General features: G+C 44.3%; 2 protein-coding genes across 3 annotated transcripts; both read right to left on the reverse strand.

Moving 5' to 3' along the window:
- Positions 1 to 134: 134 nt before the first annotated feature.
- Positions 135 to 13,445, reverse strand: LOC117227543 (UPAR/Ly6 domain-containing protein crok). The gene is made up of 3 exons (XM_033482878.2): positions 13,309 to 13,445; positions 5,388 to 5,549; positions 135 to 4,458 (listed from the first exon to the last, which is right to left on the reverse strand). Exons 1-3 carry the CDS (start codon positions 13,376 to 13,378, stop codon positions 4,187 to 4,189), a joined length of 504 nt encoding a protein of 167 aa, XP_033338769.1. The 5' UTR covers positions 13,379 to 13,445; the 3' UTR covers positions 135 to 4,186.
- A 1,873-nt stretch (positions 13,446 to 15,318) lies between these two features.
- On the reverse strand, positions 15,319 to 19,443 carry LOC117227541 (uncharacterized). Of its 2 annotated transcripts, none has more exons than XM_033482875.2 (9): positions 19,117 to 19,443; positions 18,531 to 18,991; positions 18,187 to 18,465; positions 17,923 to 18,118; positions 17,611 to 17,856; positions 17,304 to 17,534; positions 16,891 to 17,223; positions 16,632 to 16,795; positions 15,319 to 16,558 (listed from the first exon to the last, which is right to left on the reverse strand). In XM_033482875.2, the coding sequence occupies exons 1-9, from the start codon at positions 19,441 to 19,443 to the stop codon at positions 16,381 to 16,383; spliced, it is 2,415 nt and encodes an 804-aa protein (XP_033338766.2). In that variant the 3' UTR covers positions 15,319 to 16,380. The 2 variants fall into 2 exon arrangements, with proteins under 2 accessions (XP_033338766.2, XP_033338765.2); XM_033482874.2 differs by having other exon boundaries at positions 17,605 to 17,856.
- Between the last annotated feature and the right edge of the window lie 240 nt (positions 19,444 to 19,683).

The raw sequence follows: 19,683 nt of genomic DNA on the forward strand, positions 1-19,683 counted from the left end.
TCGCTAAAAGTTCCCGCGTGCGTTTCGAAATAGGAACCGGAACTAATGGTTTCGTTACATTCCGCTGTTTATGATTCACTACGGACTATAGACACGCGCCAGAAAGGAAATGGAACGTTCAAAAGAAAGGGATGTCATCATCGTTTAGTTTTTATTGGTTAGACGTAACAGTTTTTCTATGGTCATCGTGGATCACGTTACATCGATAGGACAAGAGGTTTTCGCTTATGTTTGCCTTCTATGGACGTATCACGATGCTTCGTACGTTTTCTTGTTATTTTATTGTTTATTTTTTTTTTATTTTTTGGCGGGTCAATTTTACGTTTGCCATGCACGCAAATTCTGTATGCAGTAAAGGGAAAAGATTAGTAAGTACAGTCGGATCCGAGTAATCACTAGAATAAGTGATCTCATCCTACGATTTTAACGAATTGCATTACACGAGTATAATAATCAGATTACCGGCATTTATGCAAATGTAGATTTTTCGTGTAGAACTATACAGATCGTGGAACTTGGAACGGCAGATATAAATTCTTTTGCTTCTAGCATACAGGACTGTATAGGTTACGAGTAAAATAAAAACCACATGATATTTTCTTTACACTTTGTACTATATTGAATTTTAGACGATCGAGTATGCTATAAATGCATAAAGTCCACAGTTTGATAATAATATGTAACGTCGAATGCATCTTTCTCTTTCTTCTTTGTATTTGTATAACTTTTTAAAACTCAATCACTTTTGTTTCCTTTTTACCGTTCTCGTTCGATCTTCCCAACGAGACGACGAAACGACGAAGCCTGACCGGCTAATTATCTTTTGCCCTTACTTATTAGTAAAGTAACTTGAGACGGAGTTCTAATCTTACGAATCGGCTTAAACGTTACATACAGACGAGCAACTAGTAGTTACATTTTTTTCTTTTATGCCACGTTTATCTGACGTTTCAAGCAAAAATAAGAAATTTCAACTCTGAAAGATCACTAGGCATGTTTAGGATATTATTATGTACCTTTTTACCATCTAAAACAGCCAGACGATCAACTAAACTAATTGAGCGGAACATAACGAAATTCTTCCTTTTCGGCTAGTTTTTTTCGTCTTTTATTCCGTCTTTCGTCTGTTCCCTATCCGTTGTTCCAGATTTATGACTTGAACAGGGCAGTGCACAGTGGAGCCCTTCGTTCCACGGATACACATGTCATTCAGGATCTAATTATTTTTCGTTAATTGTACACAGGCATGGGTACGATTAACCGATGTATCGCTCGTTTAGATTACGGGCACATCTGTCATAACAAAGTCACGTGATTAATCCGTTTGAAAAAGGGAACGTCCTGGTTCTGGTACAAGTTTTACTCGATGATTATATCGCTAAGAAATTTTCAGAGAAATTTTCTTCGGAGGTACTAGAATTCTTGTTACTCGAAAGACCAGAAAAAAAAGGTTCTACGCCCAAGTTTTTCGCAAGTAGGTACGTTCCTGCTCTATTCGAACCGGGACAATGAGAGTTCGGTCACGTGACGCAACCAACTGTGTTCAACATTCGTGAGTCGCGGTGAACTTTTAAACTAAACGAGCAATAGTAACATTATCGCAGAAGTCTTCACCTGTGATTTGCGTATCGCATAACCTCTGTTAAACAGGAGTGGAAGGTGAAACCATGAATCATGTGTACATTACAAAACACGTGCGAATTCAGGGAATCCAGTGTATACTCGTGGTCGCAACGGATAGGGAGAAAGAAGTACGATTCGACGTGATTATACGATTACATCTTCCCGCGAACACCACGTTTCTGAAGCAAGCCGCGTAACGCGCGTGCAACTGGGGACTTGTGTATCAAAAAAATGCGAGTCAGTGGTTTCGAGTGGTTTCGAGGATTTCAAACTCCGTGCTTGATCCTATGCTCATCCGCAGTCCAAGGTATAAGGTAATTCGAAATTTTATCGGTAATAAAACGCATCGGTCTCTTTCTGGCATTTTGGGGCTTCTTCTAACGAACACTTACGAATCAGACCAAATGTAAACTTGAAAAAGTAAACACCCATAACATTACGACGTTGTTCTTAAAACGAGAGTAAAATCGAATTTCCATAAATGGCAGCTATTAATTCTTAGAGTTCTCATTCCTCGAGAAATTCATGTTTTTCCATTTAAAACACTAACAATCTGGACTCGCAAGTGGTCGCATGAAAAAATCTCTACGTACAGATATCTCTATTCTGTCTGGCGGGACGTTCGTCCACTGTCCATAGTTGCTCTTCTAACCATTGTTTAACAATCATAACAGTAACGATAAAAAAAGAATAACAATGACAACAGTAACGATGTTGATGGTAACAAGAAGTTGGTAATTCCGACAGTAGTAATATTAGTAATTAGTAATAGCGGTTGTAATAATAGTGTAACAATGGTGGCGAGACGACACGGTGATAACAGCGGCAGCGGCAATTAATTTAGGTACTGCGGTGAGACATGTGTTTTTGATGTTAATGTTGTTGTTGTTGTTGTTGTTGTTATTGTTATTGTTGTTGTCAATAAGCATTCTACGTTATCCTCTACTTTCTCCATCGACAATTCTACATCTTCGTTACGGTTTCGTTACGACTCCTGTGTGTACGTTTTTTTTCGTGTTTTTTTCTTCTGTTCTTAGATATATATATATATATATATACATACATACATATATATGTATATGTATATATATTTTTATTAGTTCGACTATGATCGAAGTAATAGTAACATTTGTTTACTTCTCGAGCAAACTATGTCCGAGTGTTTCTGTCTTCTTTAGCATTCCTTCCGCGCGCGTTTTGCACTCTCATGCGCACACACACACACACACGCGCGCGCGCGCGCGCGCGTGTACCAAGCACTCGCGCATGCGCATGCATTCATAGGAACGGTCATACGTCAGACACACACATGCACACATCAGGTTTTCATTCGCGAGCCTCCGCTACCATCTATCATTTACGTACAGCATTTTATTGCAAAAATCAGCGGAACACAGGTCGTGATCGTAATGGCAGAAACCGTCGTTTTTGTTCTCCTTCTTTCGTTTTCCCTCGTTTGTCCGTCAACGAAATGCAAAATATAGACGTACGCGACGATATGTTTCCCTTTGATCACCGTTCTCTCTATTCGACAAAGCTCGTTACACGACGACCATGCGCATTCACGAAAACGACCCGATGTTACTTTTCTAAAAATAAGCTGTAATATCCTTCTTGCGTGCAATTCCATTTCTGCTTCCTCCCAATAAAATATAATATATATATTTATTTGTTTCTCTCTGTGTTTTCCTCAGCAGTAGCGTACAAACGTGCGAACGTATTCGCGATACCGCTACCATATGCATATATATGTATACATATGTATATATAGATTCTTTTATTTATTATATATATATGTATATACATATATACATATACAAATATCTTGAGGTTTATTTCAATTTATTTACTTTCTACGCTTATGCGAGAGACGCCGGTTGCTTTCACGCGGAGGCCATAGTCGTGTATGTGTGTTTCACTTAGATTTTTTCGTTTTCATTTCAAATCTTCCATTTTTTTGAATTTATCTCGGGGAAGCGTACTATCCGATGTACGATCGATCTCGCGTATCTCTGGCAGTTTGTATCACTGTTTACAACTACGTTTTTTTTTGTAATTCAACTATGAGTATTGTTGTTTCATTTTTTTTTTATTTTTTGTGAATCGTTCGTGCCCCGGATCACGTGTGTTTCGGTGTATTGTGCACTCTTACTCTCTCTCTCTCTCTCTCTCTCTCTCTCTCTCTCTCTCTCTCTCTCTCTCTCTCTCTTATTTTTTCTCTTCTCTATTCCCGACAATGGAAAACATCCCGTTTGGAAAAACAAGAGCGACAATGTTGGCCGTAAACTGTAGCCAACTCGTTGACAATCTCGCGTTACCCTTCTTTACCGGCAATCGGTGCGGGTCCGAATAGAGGAATGAAAGAACTTTTGACTCACGGGAACGACGAAACTGAAACCTCTTTCTCCGCGATTATTCCTGTTTGCTAATTCCTGGATCGCTGATCGATTAAAAATGGAACAGGAGGGGAACGAGTTGGCCCGGGTGCGAACGGTCGCTATTGAATCGTTGACTCGGTTTAGGCGTCGTGTATTGTGTCCGCTAATGGCCGAAAATAATCATTTTAGGCTATGGAGAAGTACGGCGAAGTTAAGACAGATGCTGCGAGCGGGTACGAAAGTAACAGACTCGGCAATGCCAGAACGACCGTGAACAGGGACGTCAACGGCAGTAAGAAGGACGGCGTGCGGCTTTCGGCCGAGTTGCAGAGATCACCGGTGCATGAGCAGTAGTGTGCCTGTACGTCGTGAGTGCCCGATCTCTTCACGCATTCCGCGTTGTCCCTCTCGTCCGTGATGTATCCGCAGCCTCTGACTACCCTGATTTTCCCGTACACTGAAATCACAGAAACATTCGAATCATTCCGTCAGGAGCTCCTCGCTTCGTTTACTAGGTCTGATCACAAGATTTCGCTCGATTGTACTATCCAAAGTATGTAGTTTCTTTAAAGAAGGTAGACGTTGTCTTGCATTGCTTTAAACAATTCGCTCGTTTGTTTCAGCGGGTCGAAGTCGACCTTGAACTTGAACAGTCCAAATATTTTGCTACTTCCCTGTTACGGGACTATTTTCAATGGTTTGCGTACTAATTTCATGCACGAGTGCGCGTATGACCGATGAAACGTTTCCGTCTCCGCCGTCGCGCCGGATCAATTATGCATATCGGTAACGAGTTCGATTGCGAGAATAGAGTGGCGCCGAACCGAGGCGTAAACAGTTACGATACGTCGCAGACGTATCTTGAAAGAATCTCATTCGGATTAATCGGATTCTGAATCGCGGAACGGGAAACGATGGGAACAGAAGATTTCGAAGATGCACAGTTCCGAGTTTAGATCTCGAATTGAATGCGACGGTGGAGCATTCTCAGAACGGATACAGTCGTTAAAGACCACCTGCGCAAATTCCTCAAAGACCTATCCCAACGGATAGGTGGAGGAGATTGCGAGGGGGGATTATGCAAGCACAGTTTGAGGAAATTACACGGCCGCGGCCGGCGCCGTGCATCTCGGTTAATATCGTTGCGAGCTTAAAGGGCACGGATGCACGGTTGCACGGTTGCACGTGCTTTTTCTCGGCACGATGGTTAGGGGTTTTAGGGCTACGAGGACACCGCAATGCAGGCGACCGTGCTAGATGCCGCAGGATTAATCCTTGAATTATTGATGCCATGGTCGTGCAGATACAGAGCAGACTACTTACTATTGTTTCGTGAATCAGAAATAATTCATGTCATATCGATGACAACTAGATCGAGCAGCGTACCTTTTTGGCTGATCTTTCGGCAGATAGTAGGTTCTAAGTGGTTCAGGTGCTCCAGTCGTGGTTGAAAACTGCAGTTCACGGTCCCAAGAGTGTACGGATCGAACGGATCGCCACACCTTGGATCGTATTCGCTGTTGCATTGATAACATATTATTGCTTCACCTGGAAAACGAATTTCGTGTTAATTGTCACGATCGTTCCGACGATACCGAGCGATCAATGGACGAGAATATTTCGGAAGAATCGGCCACGAGGTGAGCAACTCAAATCCTGCTGTCTGAAGACTAAACTACAACCATGATCGCGACACGCGTTAAGCGATGACTTATTCATGTGCACTTGACATACGGTCTAACCGAAACGTTACAATTCCAGCCTAAACTATGATATAACCATAGTCTACGGCCTACGGACTCGGGCCGAACTACTCGGCCGACTCTAATCTAAATCCGACGCTCCGTTTAGTCCCAGATACGTCGACGACGACTTTATAGGTGGAGTATAGATTTTAGTGCGACCCGAAGGGAAGAGAAAACGCGGCTTCGCGAAAGAGGAAGGAACTTTGAAGAAACAGGAACTGGCTTATAGCGACATATCACGAAACGCCAGGCTACTCTATCGATTAGGATAGCTTAGGTCAGGAGTCAGGACTTCGAAGAACAGCTGGATCCATATTATAAACCGCGACTCCTTGTGTTCTCCGCCCTTATCGCATGCCGCAATTCTCTGAAAACTGGGCCACTAATATGCACGTGCTTGTCGCTAACTACGCGTGCAATTAGTCTGTTGCCGTTGGTTATTAATTTGGAGATCCGCGTGGATAGAGACGCTACGGAACAGTCGATGGTATCATCGTGAATTCGCGTTGTCATTATCATTCCCCGGATGGTTAATCGAGCTCCAGGAAATTGTAGCGCCATCGAACGTTCCGCACACGCGATTCAATTATTTTCCATAAATGGCTGCAGGAAGTCTCCGTTAATGGCTCCGAGATACCAAGCATTCGATTTTCGGAAAAATGGACGATCAATTGCGAAGACAGAGGGTTAGTAGTTCATAGTAATAAGAAGTATCGTTGGATCGTTGATAAATCGTTGACAAGTAGAAAATTTCAACATTCCATTCGTTTGTTTCCATTGCAACACGGATTCTATGTATTTATCAGAGAAAAAAAAACGGGAAGGTGAAATTTCAAACGGTTTAGCGATTAAAGTGACAAAATCGTTAGGTCTCTTTGATCCCTTTTTTCCCCCCGTTGATCTCGTTGATCGATAAGAATTGAATTATTTCTTTTTAGGCAGGCGTCCGGCTTATTCGATTGTCGAGAGTTCGTTTCACGGTCCGTCTGGCGGGGTGCCGGCGATTGGCTACGGCCCTGCCGCGTTGTGGCGTCACGACGCAACCCCATTCACCCTCCCAGCGAGTCCGGTTACGGCACCAGCTGATATCGAGCAGAAAGACCTAACCCAGACCAATGCGCGCGATGACCTACTGATACACTCGCGGTAAAATAGAGCTCGTGCATAGGCGAGAACGCCGGATCCGCGGCGAACACATTTTCTAAAACGCCGTCTGCAAATTGTCCGCCAATATTTGCCATTCGCAACTATTCGGCCAAATATCCGGCCGGAACGGACCTATGAATTTACCTCGTAAACGTTCTAGAAAATTCGGCCGCACTCGCGCATCCCCGATTACGTAAGTATGACGACAGTCTGCGTTCTCCAAGGGATGGCCGACGTCTCATTGGTTTCTCGACGAAATGCACGAATCGTTCATTTGTTGCGTGCATTTCGAATCGAGTTTAAAAACAAGTCGAACTTGACGGTGTCGCACAGGGAAATCTTTCGAGTAACTGTTGGAAAATTCAGTCGGGAAAGGCCGATTAAATTGGCAGTCGACCAGGAACGCACAACCTCGAACAAAAGCTGGAATAGAAATGTTTTCGCGGAAAAACATCGAACTCCCAGAACAGCGGATTACCGTTAATTGCATTAGATTCACGAGCGAGGAGATTAGGTTCAATACCGATGTTCGTGTTTAACAGGGGCATTTTTAATAACAAAATTAGCCTACTGTGGTAGAACGGTCGATTTGCAATCTAATGTTGTACAACTTTTTGTTCGATGCTAGATCCCTCCGCGCAGCGAGCACAGCGAATTTTCATGGTTCTAAGCAGAAGATTGTCGGTTGGATAAACGAACAATGGTAAATATTGGCAAGGTTATGCAAAGAAGGGTCGGAACGAAAGTGTTGTTGGCAGGTTATAGTTCGCTTAAAAATTAGCCCGAGTCAACGATGCACCCGTCGTATGCATTTTTAGCTCTCTAAACAAGATAAATGCGCAACGGCAAATGTTAGCGACGTTGTGCAAAGAAGAGAAAGAAGGGAAGCTATTTAACAGGCTCTAATGCGTGTGTTGACGTTGCCAGCAGTGTAATGTTTGGTTTCCTCGCAGAATGCAGCGTAAATTGTATCGACTGACGGGCTTGGTTCCTTCACTGGCTTCCCTTCCTCGGATTCGTTGAAAGCAGCGCCACGAAAATATAGCGGCCGCGGGGGTGGTTTGGCACCCTGACCTTGGACAAGTTCCGCAGGCCGTTCCCGCCCCTCTGTTCCCGTAGCTCTTCCGTATCGTTAAACATTCACGGAGGCACAACTATCGTCGCGGCGGAATAATCAAGAACGCGGCCTAATCGATTCATTGGCGATGACTCGATCGTACGATCATTGCTTTTATCTTCGATGCTCTTTGATATAACCCTGGTAGAAGAATGCAGAACTTCGTTCTCCAGAACACGGTTTATGTAACGATTCGTTTGCACATTCGGTGATTTCTCGTATTCTCGACTCTGTCGGCCGGTTAATTCGTCGTCGATATTTATCGACTTTTTTCCCTTTATTTATTTACGCGCCAGGCCGGGTTATCTCCGGCCAGATGGCCAGAGATATCAGCTTAGGGGTCACGAATGGTTGGTTCGAACGGCATTCGCCCAAATCCCGCGTTTTCGAATAGAACTCGTTCGACTTCCCTGTCCACCATGGAACGTGGCATACTAATGGCATGCTAAAATACCGGACAGATCTCGCAGCAACCACCGAGTCGGCGGGGTTTGAAGAGGACAGATCGAAGCGACGCGACGGCCTGCCCGGTGGTTGTCTTCGTTCGGCGTGAAAACATTCGTCGGGATTGTACGATGCGGGAAAAAGCAGTTCTCAACGACGTTCGGGAACGAGATGTTCGATCAGCGGTAAATAGGGCGACTGGCTGGCAAGGCACACGGGAGCAGAGCTGATCGCAGAACAGAACTAGGAGCAAAAGTTGGTCGCGTCGCGTGAGGAACCGACGAAGGCTGCGTGACATTGCGGATCCTTATGTAATCAACGGGAACTGGAAACGAAAGGGATCGAGCTCGTTCGTTCTCGTTCGTCCTCGTTCGTTCTCGTTGACACGAATATGCCACCGATAAGGTAAGGTAAGGGGAACGGCCTCGAAGACCATTCCATCGCGATTCTTCACCCCCGTTCAATCGAGATACGAATGTTGACCCACTAACGCTGTCTCGATTTTTTCATCTTTAGAAACAGAAGTCGATACGGTGGAATCCGGAATCCGGTTAACATCCGTTAATCCGTTGAAGAAACTAGAGGAATCGACCCCTCTGTCGCGGTCAATTATCGGACATAGCGAATCGACGGAATAAAAAGCTCGAGCATTCCGACGGTGGAGCGTCCCGAGGTTGTACCATAGCTTCTCTTTTAACTCTGGTTTAACGGTAATTGATTCTGCATTAAAACTCCGACGCGTTCCAGCCCGTTATGAGAGAAGACGTTACGAAATAGGGCTCAACTATTGGGATAGTAGAGGGTTAACGCTGTAACTGCCTTCTCGTTTAGCTCTGGTTAACGGTAATTAATTGAGCCCTTAAAGGCCGTTAGCTCGATCGTCGAAACTACAGAACCAACCCCTTTGGTTACCGTCTATTATGAGGCAGGCGTAGCGGGCACGCAGTGATCAGAGCTTACACGGGACAGAGCTTAATTATTACAGTGACAAAGGTTTGCAATGGCTAGTTATCCAGTTTCCGCTTTGGACGAGCGGGGCAGCGCCTTCGAAAAATCGACTCGATCGAGCCACGATCTTGCAAACATTTCAAATGTCACCGGTTATTTCTGGGTTTCTAAAAACCAGCGACATTTAAGTAGATCCCCGGTGGCCAATCTGCCGTTTAACATTATTAGGCCAGGGTTTCATGCCTCGTAGATAGCCGTGTGGTCAAAGGCATTTCCGGACTGCTAACTTTTTGGTGGATCATAGACACGTCGAGTCGCAAAATAGCGTCGGGTGAAAACGAAACGGCCTGGATATTTTTAGCGGGCCGTAACGTAACGAAAAGTCTTGAAAATGTCTCGTTCGATTATCGGTCGGACGGTGCAACGTCGAAGATACGGAAACGCTTCGAAGCCCCGCGCTTTTGTTGTTACTCGGCTTAGCGGACATCTGTCGAGATTTCTCTTCCCGACGAATAAAGCTTCCGGTGTTCTCGACGATGATAGGTGTCATCGCGGCGGAAGGAGCGTTTTCCAATGCATTTGCTCTCGCGCACTTGTCACAGACGAATCGTGCCGATCAAACGTTAAGTGCTTCCGCGGGAGCACGGCCGAAAGTTTAAGCGTATTAACCCTCGAGCGCCGACAATCGATGATAATATTTCAACGTTTTCGCGCCAGCTTCGTAAACATTAATCGTTTTTGCAAGAACGCGCCCATAACGATTCTACCAGGCGGCATAAACGATTCGGTGTCTCTCCCATGGTTCTCGGAAACAATGTACCATCGTTGTAAATAGCTAATTGCAACGCCGAGTCGTAACCAAGTTCGACGAAGTTGCTCGCTGTTTCGTTCGACCGGGAAGGTATACGGTTGCAACGATCGTACGCGTTCGCGTTTCGTAACGAAACGCGTGTCCTTTACGTCGAGCGTGACAAAGAAAATTCAAGGAAACGAGGCGATATTGTATTAACGGTTCGAAGATCTTCGGTCGAAGAAAGCGCGAGCCGGATAATTGCAGCAGATTATTCGCGAGAATTCGATTATTCGTGAAAACAACGTCGTCGAGGAAAACTGAAACGCGTCGTCGAGCCGAGTCGAACGAACGTTGCGAAAGTTTCGTAATAACGTAATTCGCGTGCGGGGGTCACGGTAATCTAGGATTAAATAAATAAGAGGAGATGGTGCGGGACTCGGCGGGACGAGGGACGGGGGCGAGGCGACGCAGATTTTATTAAAAATTCGTCGATAAGGCAAGGTTAACGTCGAGAAACGTCCCCTTGGTCACGGTACCACGCGGTGCAGGGAGAATAGAATTCGGTGAAGGAGAGTACGAGAGAATGCAGCGGGAGGGAGGGGAGAAAGTGGGTCGCTCGATAACCCTGGCGGGGCCAGGTTCTACGATCCAAAAATTCTAAATTTCCAACAAACTGCGCCGATCCCGATCGATCCCAACAAAAATGGCCACGGCCCTGCTCTCCTCCGCGAAAACATTTCTTTCCGCGTTTCGGCCTCCGCTGCGGCAGCCTCGAACCGCACGTCGAGGTCGCGGTCGCAGTCGCGGTCGCGGTCGCGTCGAATCGCAGCCGAATCGCGCTCGAATCGCACCCGGCCGAATTTTAAGGTCACCCGGTAACGATTCGGCCTGCACGCGTCGCTTACGTCACCTCCGGGAAGTTCTACGCTTTCGTTTTCGTTTTCATTTTTGTTCCCGTTGTTCGGCGTTCGATCCACGCGTTCCTCGGCTGCGCGGCCGATAGAAAAGTTCACCGCGGTTGCGTAATCTTCCCGATCGCGATCAATTCATCGAAAAGAATGCAGTTTTTGCGGAACGTCGATACCGTCGCATCGTTTCGTATTGCCGCATTGCTTTAAGCTGCGCGCGAGTGCTCCTTTAATGGTTCGCGCTGTCCTCGAAAGCGTGCCCGTTCCTGCCGTACACACCCTACCGACCGTTTTCCTTTCAAATTAGTCGCACGTTTTTGCATAATTCGTCGCGATTGCTGGGACTATCGGGGTCGAATTCGCGCCGGGACCGGACAAAGCGATCTCGGCGAATCGATCGAGGCAACGAACGATCCAGCAACAGTTCTCGTTCGTTCCGCACGGTTCTGAAATCCCATCATCGAGCATCGTCTCCAGTCTCGAAACGAGAATGTCGGGTAGCAACGGATCTGCTTACGAAAGCTCTCTCGCGAAGTCAGCTTGGAGTCCTCTTCAGCCGTTTCTCTTTCAGCACCTCGGCACCTGGTTTCTGTAAATACCGAGCACAGATCGCTCGAGGAAACTCCTCTCTTCTACCCTCGCCGAGTGTCTCGGCCCGGGAATCCTCTTGGTTTCTTGATTCGTCTTTCCCGCGCCGACAACTTCCGGCCGACCCTATTCCTTTCGGGACGCCGTGCGATTTACTTTTCTAATGAGATTCAATTTAGAAATTGAGTACACTCCGGTTCCGTGCAAGCGCCGCGGAAGTACCACAAGTGCGAGGCGTCGTACGAGTTCCCTGACGAGCATCTGGAACACCGTAATCCTCAACGGGACAGGATCCAACCAGCCCGTCCTGGCTGCGAAGCTAATTGCCCTCGTTCCCGACCATTCGTAATCCAAGTCGCCGTTTCGACCAAACGAAAATTCCTCGAGCCAGGAGCTATCGGATACCGTTGCCAGCGAGCCGAACCTCCGGGGGATTTCGCGGCACGAGCCCCGCCGTCGAGCTGCGGACGCTACTCGTAAAATTCTTCTCTTCGGACAGAGTCCGGTAAACTTTTCTAAATCGTTTCCGACTTCCTGGTAGAATATGGTCTGCTACTTGTGAAAGCAGATCTTTCAATTCTTCCTACGTGGAATCGTATCGATGCGCTTCCAATAAGTACAATCCGGGCGAAGAATCTTCGCGAATCGATAGAAAAAGAGACCAGCACGCGATTCTAATATCTGTTAAAGTATCGTGCCTCGATGTACGTTGACACATTCGATCGTGTCAACGATAAAAGGAGGCGGAAGACGATTCGAGACCGGAAGGAGACCATGGAGGCTCCCGTCGTACTCTTTATGTAACCGAAAATCAATATCGTCTCCGTTTCGACGGGGCCCGCGAAAAAAGCATCCCGTCCGATTTTCCCTGGGCCGATAAGCTCGAGGAATTCGCGAGGAATTCGCGGATGCTCGTCTGCAAAAGCGAATCTCGTTCCGAATCGTTCGTTCTATAGATACGCTCGGTTTTCTCGTCACTACCGCATTGCGCTCCGACCTGCAACGCGCGCGGCTCTTTCGAAAAGTCAATCGTCCCGTCCGATCGTTCTTCCGTTTTCGACGAACAAAGATCGCCGGCCATCTCGTACACCGATCGAAAGGTTCTTCGTTTCTCTCTCTCTCTCTCTCTCCTCTTAGAGACGGGTGCAAAGAATCAGCCATAGGAAAGAATGCCGTTTCTACGTCGATTTGCAGTTGAATTTCATCGAACGGGAAAAATACGTGATACGATTCTTATTTCCGGACACATGCGCGCGCCTCGGTTAGGAAAATCGTGACGAAAACTATACAGCGGGAAGAAGAAGCCTGTAGATCGATTGGTGATTCAGCGTAGATCGGAAACTGGGTCGCTAAAGTAGGACACGTCGTCCCGTTCCGCAGATCGGTCTTCTACCAGATGAAACGATCGTTTACGACGGTGATTGGGACAATCGACTCTAAAGCACCTAGACGCCACCGTCGTTTTTCTTTCTCTCCATCGGCATAGCGCGTCCAAACAAACGTTTACCGACAACATTTTCACGAAACACTCTACGGTTTCCTAGGTTCTCGCATGTGATCTACGCGATTATAGGAGCGTCGCGAACGCGCGATTCGAGGATAAGGGATCTCCACTCACCGTGATCGACGGACGACAGCAGGACCACAAGGACGAGGGTGACGATCGGCGCGAGACGGTTTCCAATCATGTTCACGATTACCGGACCATGTGTTTCAGCCAATCACGTTGCAGTCAGTCACTTCGGACGTGTTGCCTCCACCCTCGCTGCATGGAAATCTGGCACGCAATCGGCGGGCCCGATCGGTCGGACAGTTCCCGTGTCGCAAATCGGCAAAATCGGCAATATCGGCAAAATCGGCAAAATCGAAAAAGTCGGCAAACTTCTTCGGACTCGTCTCGGGAGAAATTGTTCTCGGTGGCAGTGTGCTCGACGATCGGAACGATCTTCCCCGTTTCCCACGTCCGAAATGACTGAACGAACGCAACGGGGCCTTCCTCTTTCTCGCGTGGTGCACCGTGCGTGATCACGGACGCGTCGCGTCTGACGAGCACCCGACGAGTTTCCGTCGGCTATGCGGCAGATCTGCCCCCTCTGGTTTTTCCATGCGCTTTGCGACCACCCACAATACCCCACCGAACCCCTCCCGTACGCCCCCTCGAACCCCGTGCCCCGTGCCCCTTGCCACGCCACGGCCACCGAGCCAATTTTCGTTATCAAAGTATTCTGATTTTCGCTGTTGTTGCTCTTTTGCACACACCGAACCTCTTCCCGTCACAGTCTTCTTCGAAATGGTTAACGCGTCGACCGAAACGGTCGAAATCACGAATTTGTTGGATCCTTCGTTTCGAAATCATCCAAACCGTAATGCTGTAACAACAACGCTTTATCGGACAATTGTCCACTTATCCCGGTCAATGTCTTGAGAAATGCGACTTTGTTGCTTTTCCAACGGAAACGAAAACTAATCGCATTTGGTCGTACCGTTAGTTGCAACGTTAATCGTGCAGCGCGTTAACAATTTCTCTTCCATTCGAGTATTCTGAAATCTATGTTTCTAGGCAATCTCGAGCTACGTCGGATTTTAATTTATAAATTTTCTAATTTGTCAAAATCTCGGCTGTGTGTGTGTGTGTTTTTTCCCGTTAGGACTTGGGAAGACTTTTACAAATTCACCCCGTCATTTCATTTTCTAATTTCTTGCTCTCGCACGCACCCGATCTGTTACCAAGCCAATTTTCATTATCATATTGTCTCCTTGTTATTGCTCTTTTTCTGTCGAGAACATTATTTTTGTTGCCGTTTTATCGATAACTTCGTTCGTTCGAATGACAATTTTGTAATCGATATTTCCGTCACGTGTGACTAACGAACTACACATCGGTCTCTTGTCACACTTTTTGGATTTCTCGAATATCGGTGTGCGTGTTCTCTTCCGACACCGAGTGTTTCGGAAAATCTTTTTGACAATTTTAGAGACGCTTCTCGGTTCGGTTTGGAACGGTTTTTGGACGTCGGCAAGATTTCGATTTTCCTTGGAGAATAAACTCGAAAATTATGTAATAGCTTCAACGATTGCCGATACTAGTCACTGTAATTTTCTGCGCAGTTTCGAATGGAAACGTAACAGATGCTACATTTGCATTCGAAATACGGGATAGATGGAAATCATGCCTGTGTTCTGTCTTCTCACTGAGAATTTCTAGAGCTGTTAGTGGTAACGGTCAGTCATAGTCGCCTCGTATACAGTGGTAGATGATTGCTACGGTCAGACGTAAGGGGAAACAGATTCAAACATGAATCGTGAACTGTAACGCTAGCACGATATTTCGCCTATTGTCGCACGTTAATTTATCAACGGATTCTTTTTTTATCGATTAGAATATAAAAAGCGGAACAAAATTCACTTGTAAATCATAATTTTTCATTTTCCAATTATATGTTATACGTTTAACAGACACTTCGAGCGCCATCTATAATGAACATCGTGAATTGCTTACCAAAACTTCATCTCTATCGTACCACGGACTGAAAAAGCAATTTCTTTTCTGAATAATTGAGAAAATTTGATAACTTCAATGAGATTTCACTTTAACAATACGTTTGGATAAAAAGATTTATTTAATAGGTTTGTTCTCGACATTCAATATTTTATTGTAAATACACTATATATAAAATAAAACAATAATGACAATGTACAGCGTAATTATACATATGCTTGTAATTAGTTACTAGATCTCTATACAAGAATTTAAGGCGGATATCATGAAATTAAAGTATTTTCTTTTTCATTTCAATTTTCTGAATTTCTTCAAAGGAAGAGGAATGTCTGGCAACGTTACTAACAAATAAACATATAACACGTCTAATGCGATTAACTATTTCTTATCGAGATATACACGGTATCTATTAAGATGATCGTCTCTCGTCGGCAATCGTAAATCAATTTAGCTAAAAGATTTGTGTGACACCATGACACGATACTTGTACAGGCACGTTCAGTATAAGTACTAATCCTATTTCCAGTCTCCTATAATAAAAGATATTTATAATTCCTTAACAAGTGTATCTCTCGTTCAACACAAACTATATTTATTTACGAATTACCATATTTGTATATATGTATATATACACGTATATATATAGATATATACTTTCTTTTTTCTTGAAGTAAAACTACAAAACATTGTTTAAGGCCAATTATTTGTTCAGGAACTAGTGTGCCAGATTAAAAAACAATACAGTTCCAGATTATAAAATCGAAAACTGCTGTGTAGGGTCGGATCACTAAATCAGTCTACTTAATGTAATTATTGCCAATATAAATAATAGGAAAACGTTGATAATGTAGTGACAATAGATTCCATTGTGAATTAATCGGTCAATAAGGTTCCGAGATTGTTTGAATTCGTTTCAATTACGAGAAAACTAATAATGACAGAAAGAGACATCACAAGTGGACAGAGTTAGTGGTCTACCCTGTATTCTGATTAATTCTAAAAAAGCAAATGGTGCAATTATTCCTAATATTCAAGATCGTTCCTATATTAAACAAATAATTGCATCGGTTGCTTTAATGAGAATCGTCTTGCGTATCTTGTACATAAACGCGGAAATTGCCTCCGATTCGAAGCGCAGCTTATGATACAAGAATCGTTTGGCATTTTAGAGCTAATAGTAACTCGTGTAACTTAATTCTCATGTTCGTCGGGATGATCCGTTTTAATATGATGCGTGAACATATACTGTGTCGCGAATCGCGTTTTACAATAAGGACACTGGTATGGCATTATCGGATGAGCAGACATCAAGTGTGCAACTGCTAATTCTCGCAAAACGAATGGAGATTGACATACTCCACATCGGTATCTAAAAAACAACAAACGACATGAACATTTTATTAGTTGAACTATCTTTAAAACTGAATATTACAAAATCCTACCCGCCAGTTGTTCTAATGAGAGTTCGTTTAATAGGTGGCGGCGCACTCTCCTCATTAATTTCCACCTTCGGTTCAATAGGCACTGAGTATTCCAATGATATTTCTGGACTTAATTTTGGCATAGGTTCATCTTCTGACTCGAGTTGCACTTCGTCATCTTGGACCTGTGCGACAAAAAGAGAATTCGAATTGTTCAATATATAATTATGTTTAAACGGAACGAAGACAATTTATAAATATTTAAATTTACAAAAATTACCGCTGAATGCGAGCCTTCGGTGTGCACCTTCATATGAGAGTTCTTCGATTGAAAACTGTTGAAGGTTGCATTGCATTTGGAGCATTTGTACTTTTTACCAGTACCCAACGACGTTAAGGATTTTTGTGAGGGCTTCGTGGAGACTCCCGACGTGCAATGATGAGTCAACAGCGTCACTTCTTTGAAAAATATCTTATTACACTTCAAACAGTGATATGTTTTATCGACAATGTGCGTTTTCTGATGTACTCTGTACAAACTCTTGTCGGAGAATGATTTATCGCACACTGAGCACGTGTACGTCATACAAGACTCGTTGCGTTTATGAGACGTCTATAGTTTAAAAAAAAATTAAATAAAGTATAATACAGCAGCAGAAACGAGGAGATGTTACACAGATGATTAACGTGTACCTCGTGTCTCAACAACTGCCATTTCTCCTTGAAAGACTTTTTACATATGTGACAAGCGAAGTTCTTGCAGGTATGGTTCTCCGAGTGCGTTTGTAAATGCGTTAACATTGTAGTATGATCACTGAACCATTGGAAACAGATGCCACATCTCGCCACGTTTTTAAATTCATTGGAGGCCCTTTTTTTTGCAGGTGGTTCTTCGTGATTCGTAGTGTTTTTCCTCTCCGTCTTCTAAAAATTATAGTACTTTAAAATAACTTCCAGTTACTTTGCAAACAATATTCAATGTCTCTAAGCCCACCCGTACTTCCGAATATGTTCTGCTTCTTGCACGAGTTCTAGCTTCCCGTGCTTCTCTTTCAGCATTCAATGCTTCTTCTTGCTCAACACTGGCCATTACTGGAGATATCGAAGGATGCTGACTATGCTCGCTCATTCTATGCGCTGCTAAACGTATGAGAAGTCCGAAACATCGTCCGCATATATCACATTTGTGTTGTTTAGGCTGATGGGTACGCATATGATTCGACAACGCGCTTTGTTGGGTACAAACCTACTCATAGAAAATTTCAATTGGATATGCAAACTGTTTTCATTAGATATTTTCAAAGTTTCCTACCTTTCCACATGTAGGACACGCGAGCGATTTGGTAGCTTCAACAATATGCTCTCTCTTCGCTTCTTTCGGAGGTTCCTCAACATTGATAACTGGAGCTGTTTGTTGATCTGCCAATTGCGACGCTCTAACTGGCATATAATTATTAGTTTCATGTAACTGAGTATGACTTTGATAATCATCTATACTTGGGAAGAATCTAAAAAATATAGGGAATGTTTAAACAGAAAATATGGAGATATGCCGTAATAATCCTAAAACTAGTACCTGTTGCATAATGAGCACCACGTATTGGTCCCGATATCAATCGATTCGCCCAAATGATCGCGTAACCTGTGTTGTTTCAGCATTTCCCAACTCACAAACTGCCTGTCGCATTGATCACAGTCTTGAAGACTTCTGTCAAAATCTAATGTCACTTTTAGATGGCTAGTAGCTTCGTGTTTAGCTAAATCCTCGACTAATTCAAAACATACAGCACATTTTCTGCAAGTGTACTTCCGAGGGCAGTGCAATTGCATGTGCATCATTAAGCTCTCCTTTGTTCTGTAACAAGTCATTAACTATAGAGTTGTTGCAACCAATGTATCGTTTAATCAGTGTTAACTTACTTATAGTAACTGTTACAAGGAGCACACCACCATTTAGAAGACAGTTTTGCCTTTGAATTTAATTCCTTTCTATCGCTCATCGTTAAACTACCCGTTAGTACTTGTTCCAAAATACTTGTCTTTTTTTCTTCCCGCTTCACCTGTATCTCTTTTCCTGAACCATCATTATTCTCTTTCAGCAAACTTTTATTATCATCCGCTATTATATCTGGCTTATACAGTTCATTTTCTACATTGTTTATACCCGAGGATTCATAAATACTAGCCTCAGTTACTAAGATTGGGTCTGCATTCATTTCCTTAATCTCCACTTCACATGGTAATTCGGGCAATGATTCGATACAAGTATTCGTATGGTCTTGACTAATATCTATTGGTGTTGATGGGTTTTCAACTGGCAGTGAGGCTGGCAAAGGTACTAGCGGTGGTGGTGCTCTGGCCTTTTCCCTCCATAATTGAGCCTGAAAATTATGATGTTATTATCTTCATTAGAGCGATCCTAGCCCTATCGTACTTGTTTCATTTCATTTTATAATCACAGATATTCAAACTACCTTCGATACATAGGCTAACCGAGAACAGTTACCTGACAAGGGTCTGGAGAGTTCTTCATCACGTCTAAGTAAATCTGAACAGACTCTGTGTCCTTAAACGACAACAGTTTCACATGCATGCTTTTGTAAACGCTCAGACAGTATTCCCTAAACTCATAAACATCGTCGAGCCTGGCGGCGCAGAACTGACATATTTGCTTTGGCAGTGGATCGGTTTTGTACACTAGTACAGGCAAGCAAGCTCGTAATTTTTGCGCGACTTTACGCTGTACGCCTTCGTTGCCGAAAATCGGCAGCATCTCATTTCTCTCCTCCGAGCACAATCTGCAAACATTCTCCCACTTGTTGGGCACAGCCATTGTAAACAAAGATTCCGTATTTAATTGTCAGACCCAGTAGTTTTTCGCGTCAACTGCTCGATCGTCGTCAGGGAAACGATCTTACAGTATCCGTTTCCTTTCTCGCAGTCGCACCAGATGTACAAAATCGTGTGTACGATCAATCTCGAATGAGGTTAGTCAGCAACTCGCAGCGATCGTCGTGCTGGGTTGCGAATTCTTGGCCGAGCAGCCCGTGCATCTTCGTTCCGGCTGTCGCGA

This window comes from Megalopta genalis, chromosome 5 (assembly GCF_051020955.1).
Source record: "Megalopta genalis isolate 19385.01 chromosome 5, iyMegGena1_principal, whole genome shotgun sequence".
In the NCBI taxonomy this organism is placed as follows: Eukaryota; Metazoa; Arthropoda; class Insecta; order Hymenoptera; family Halictidae; genus Megalopta; species Megalopta genalis.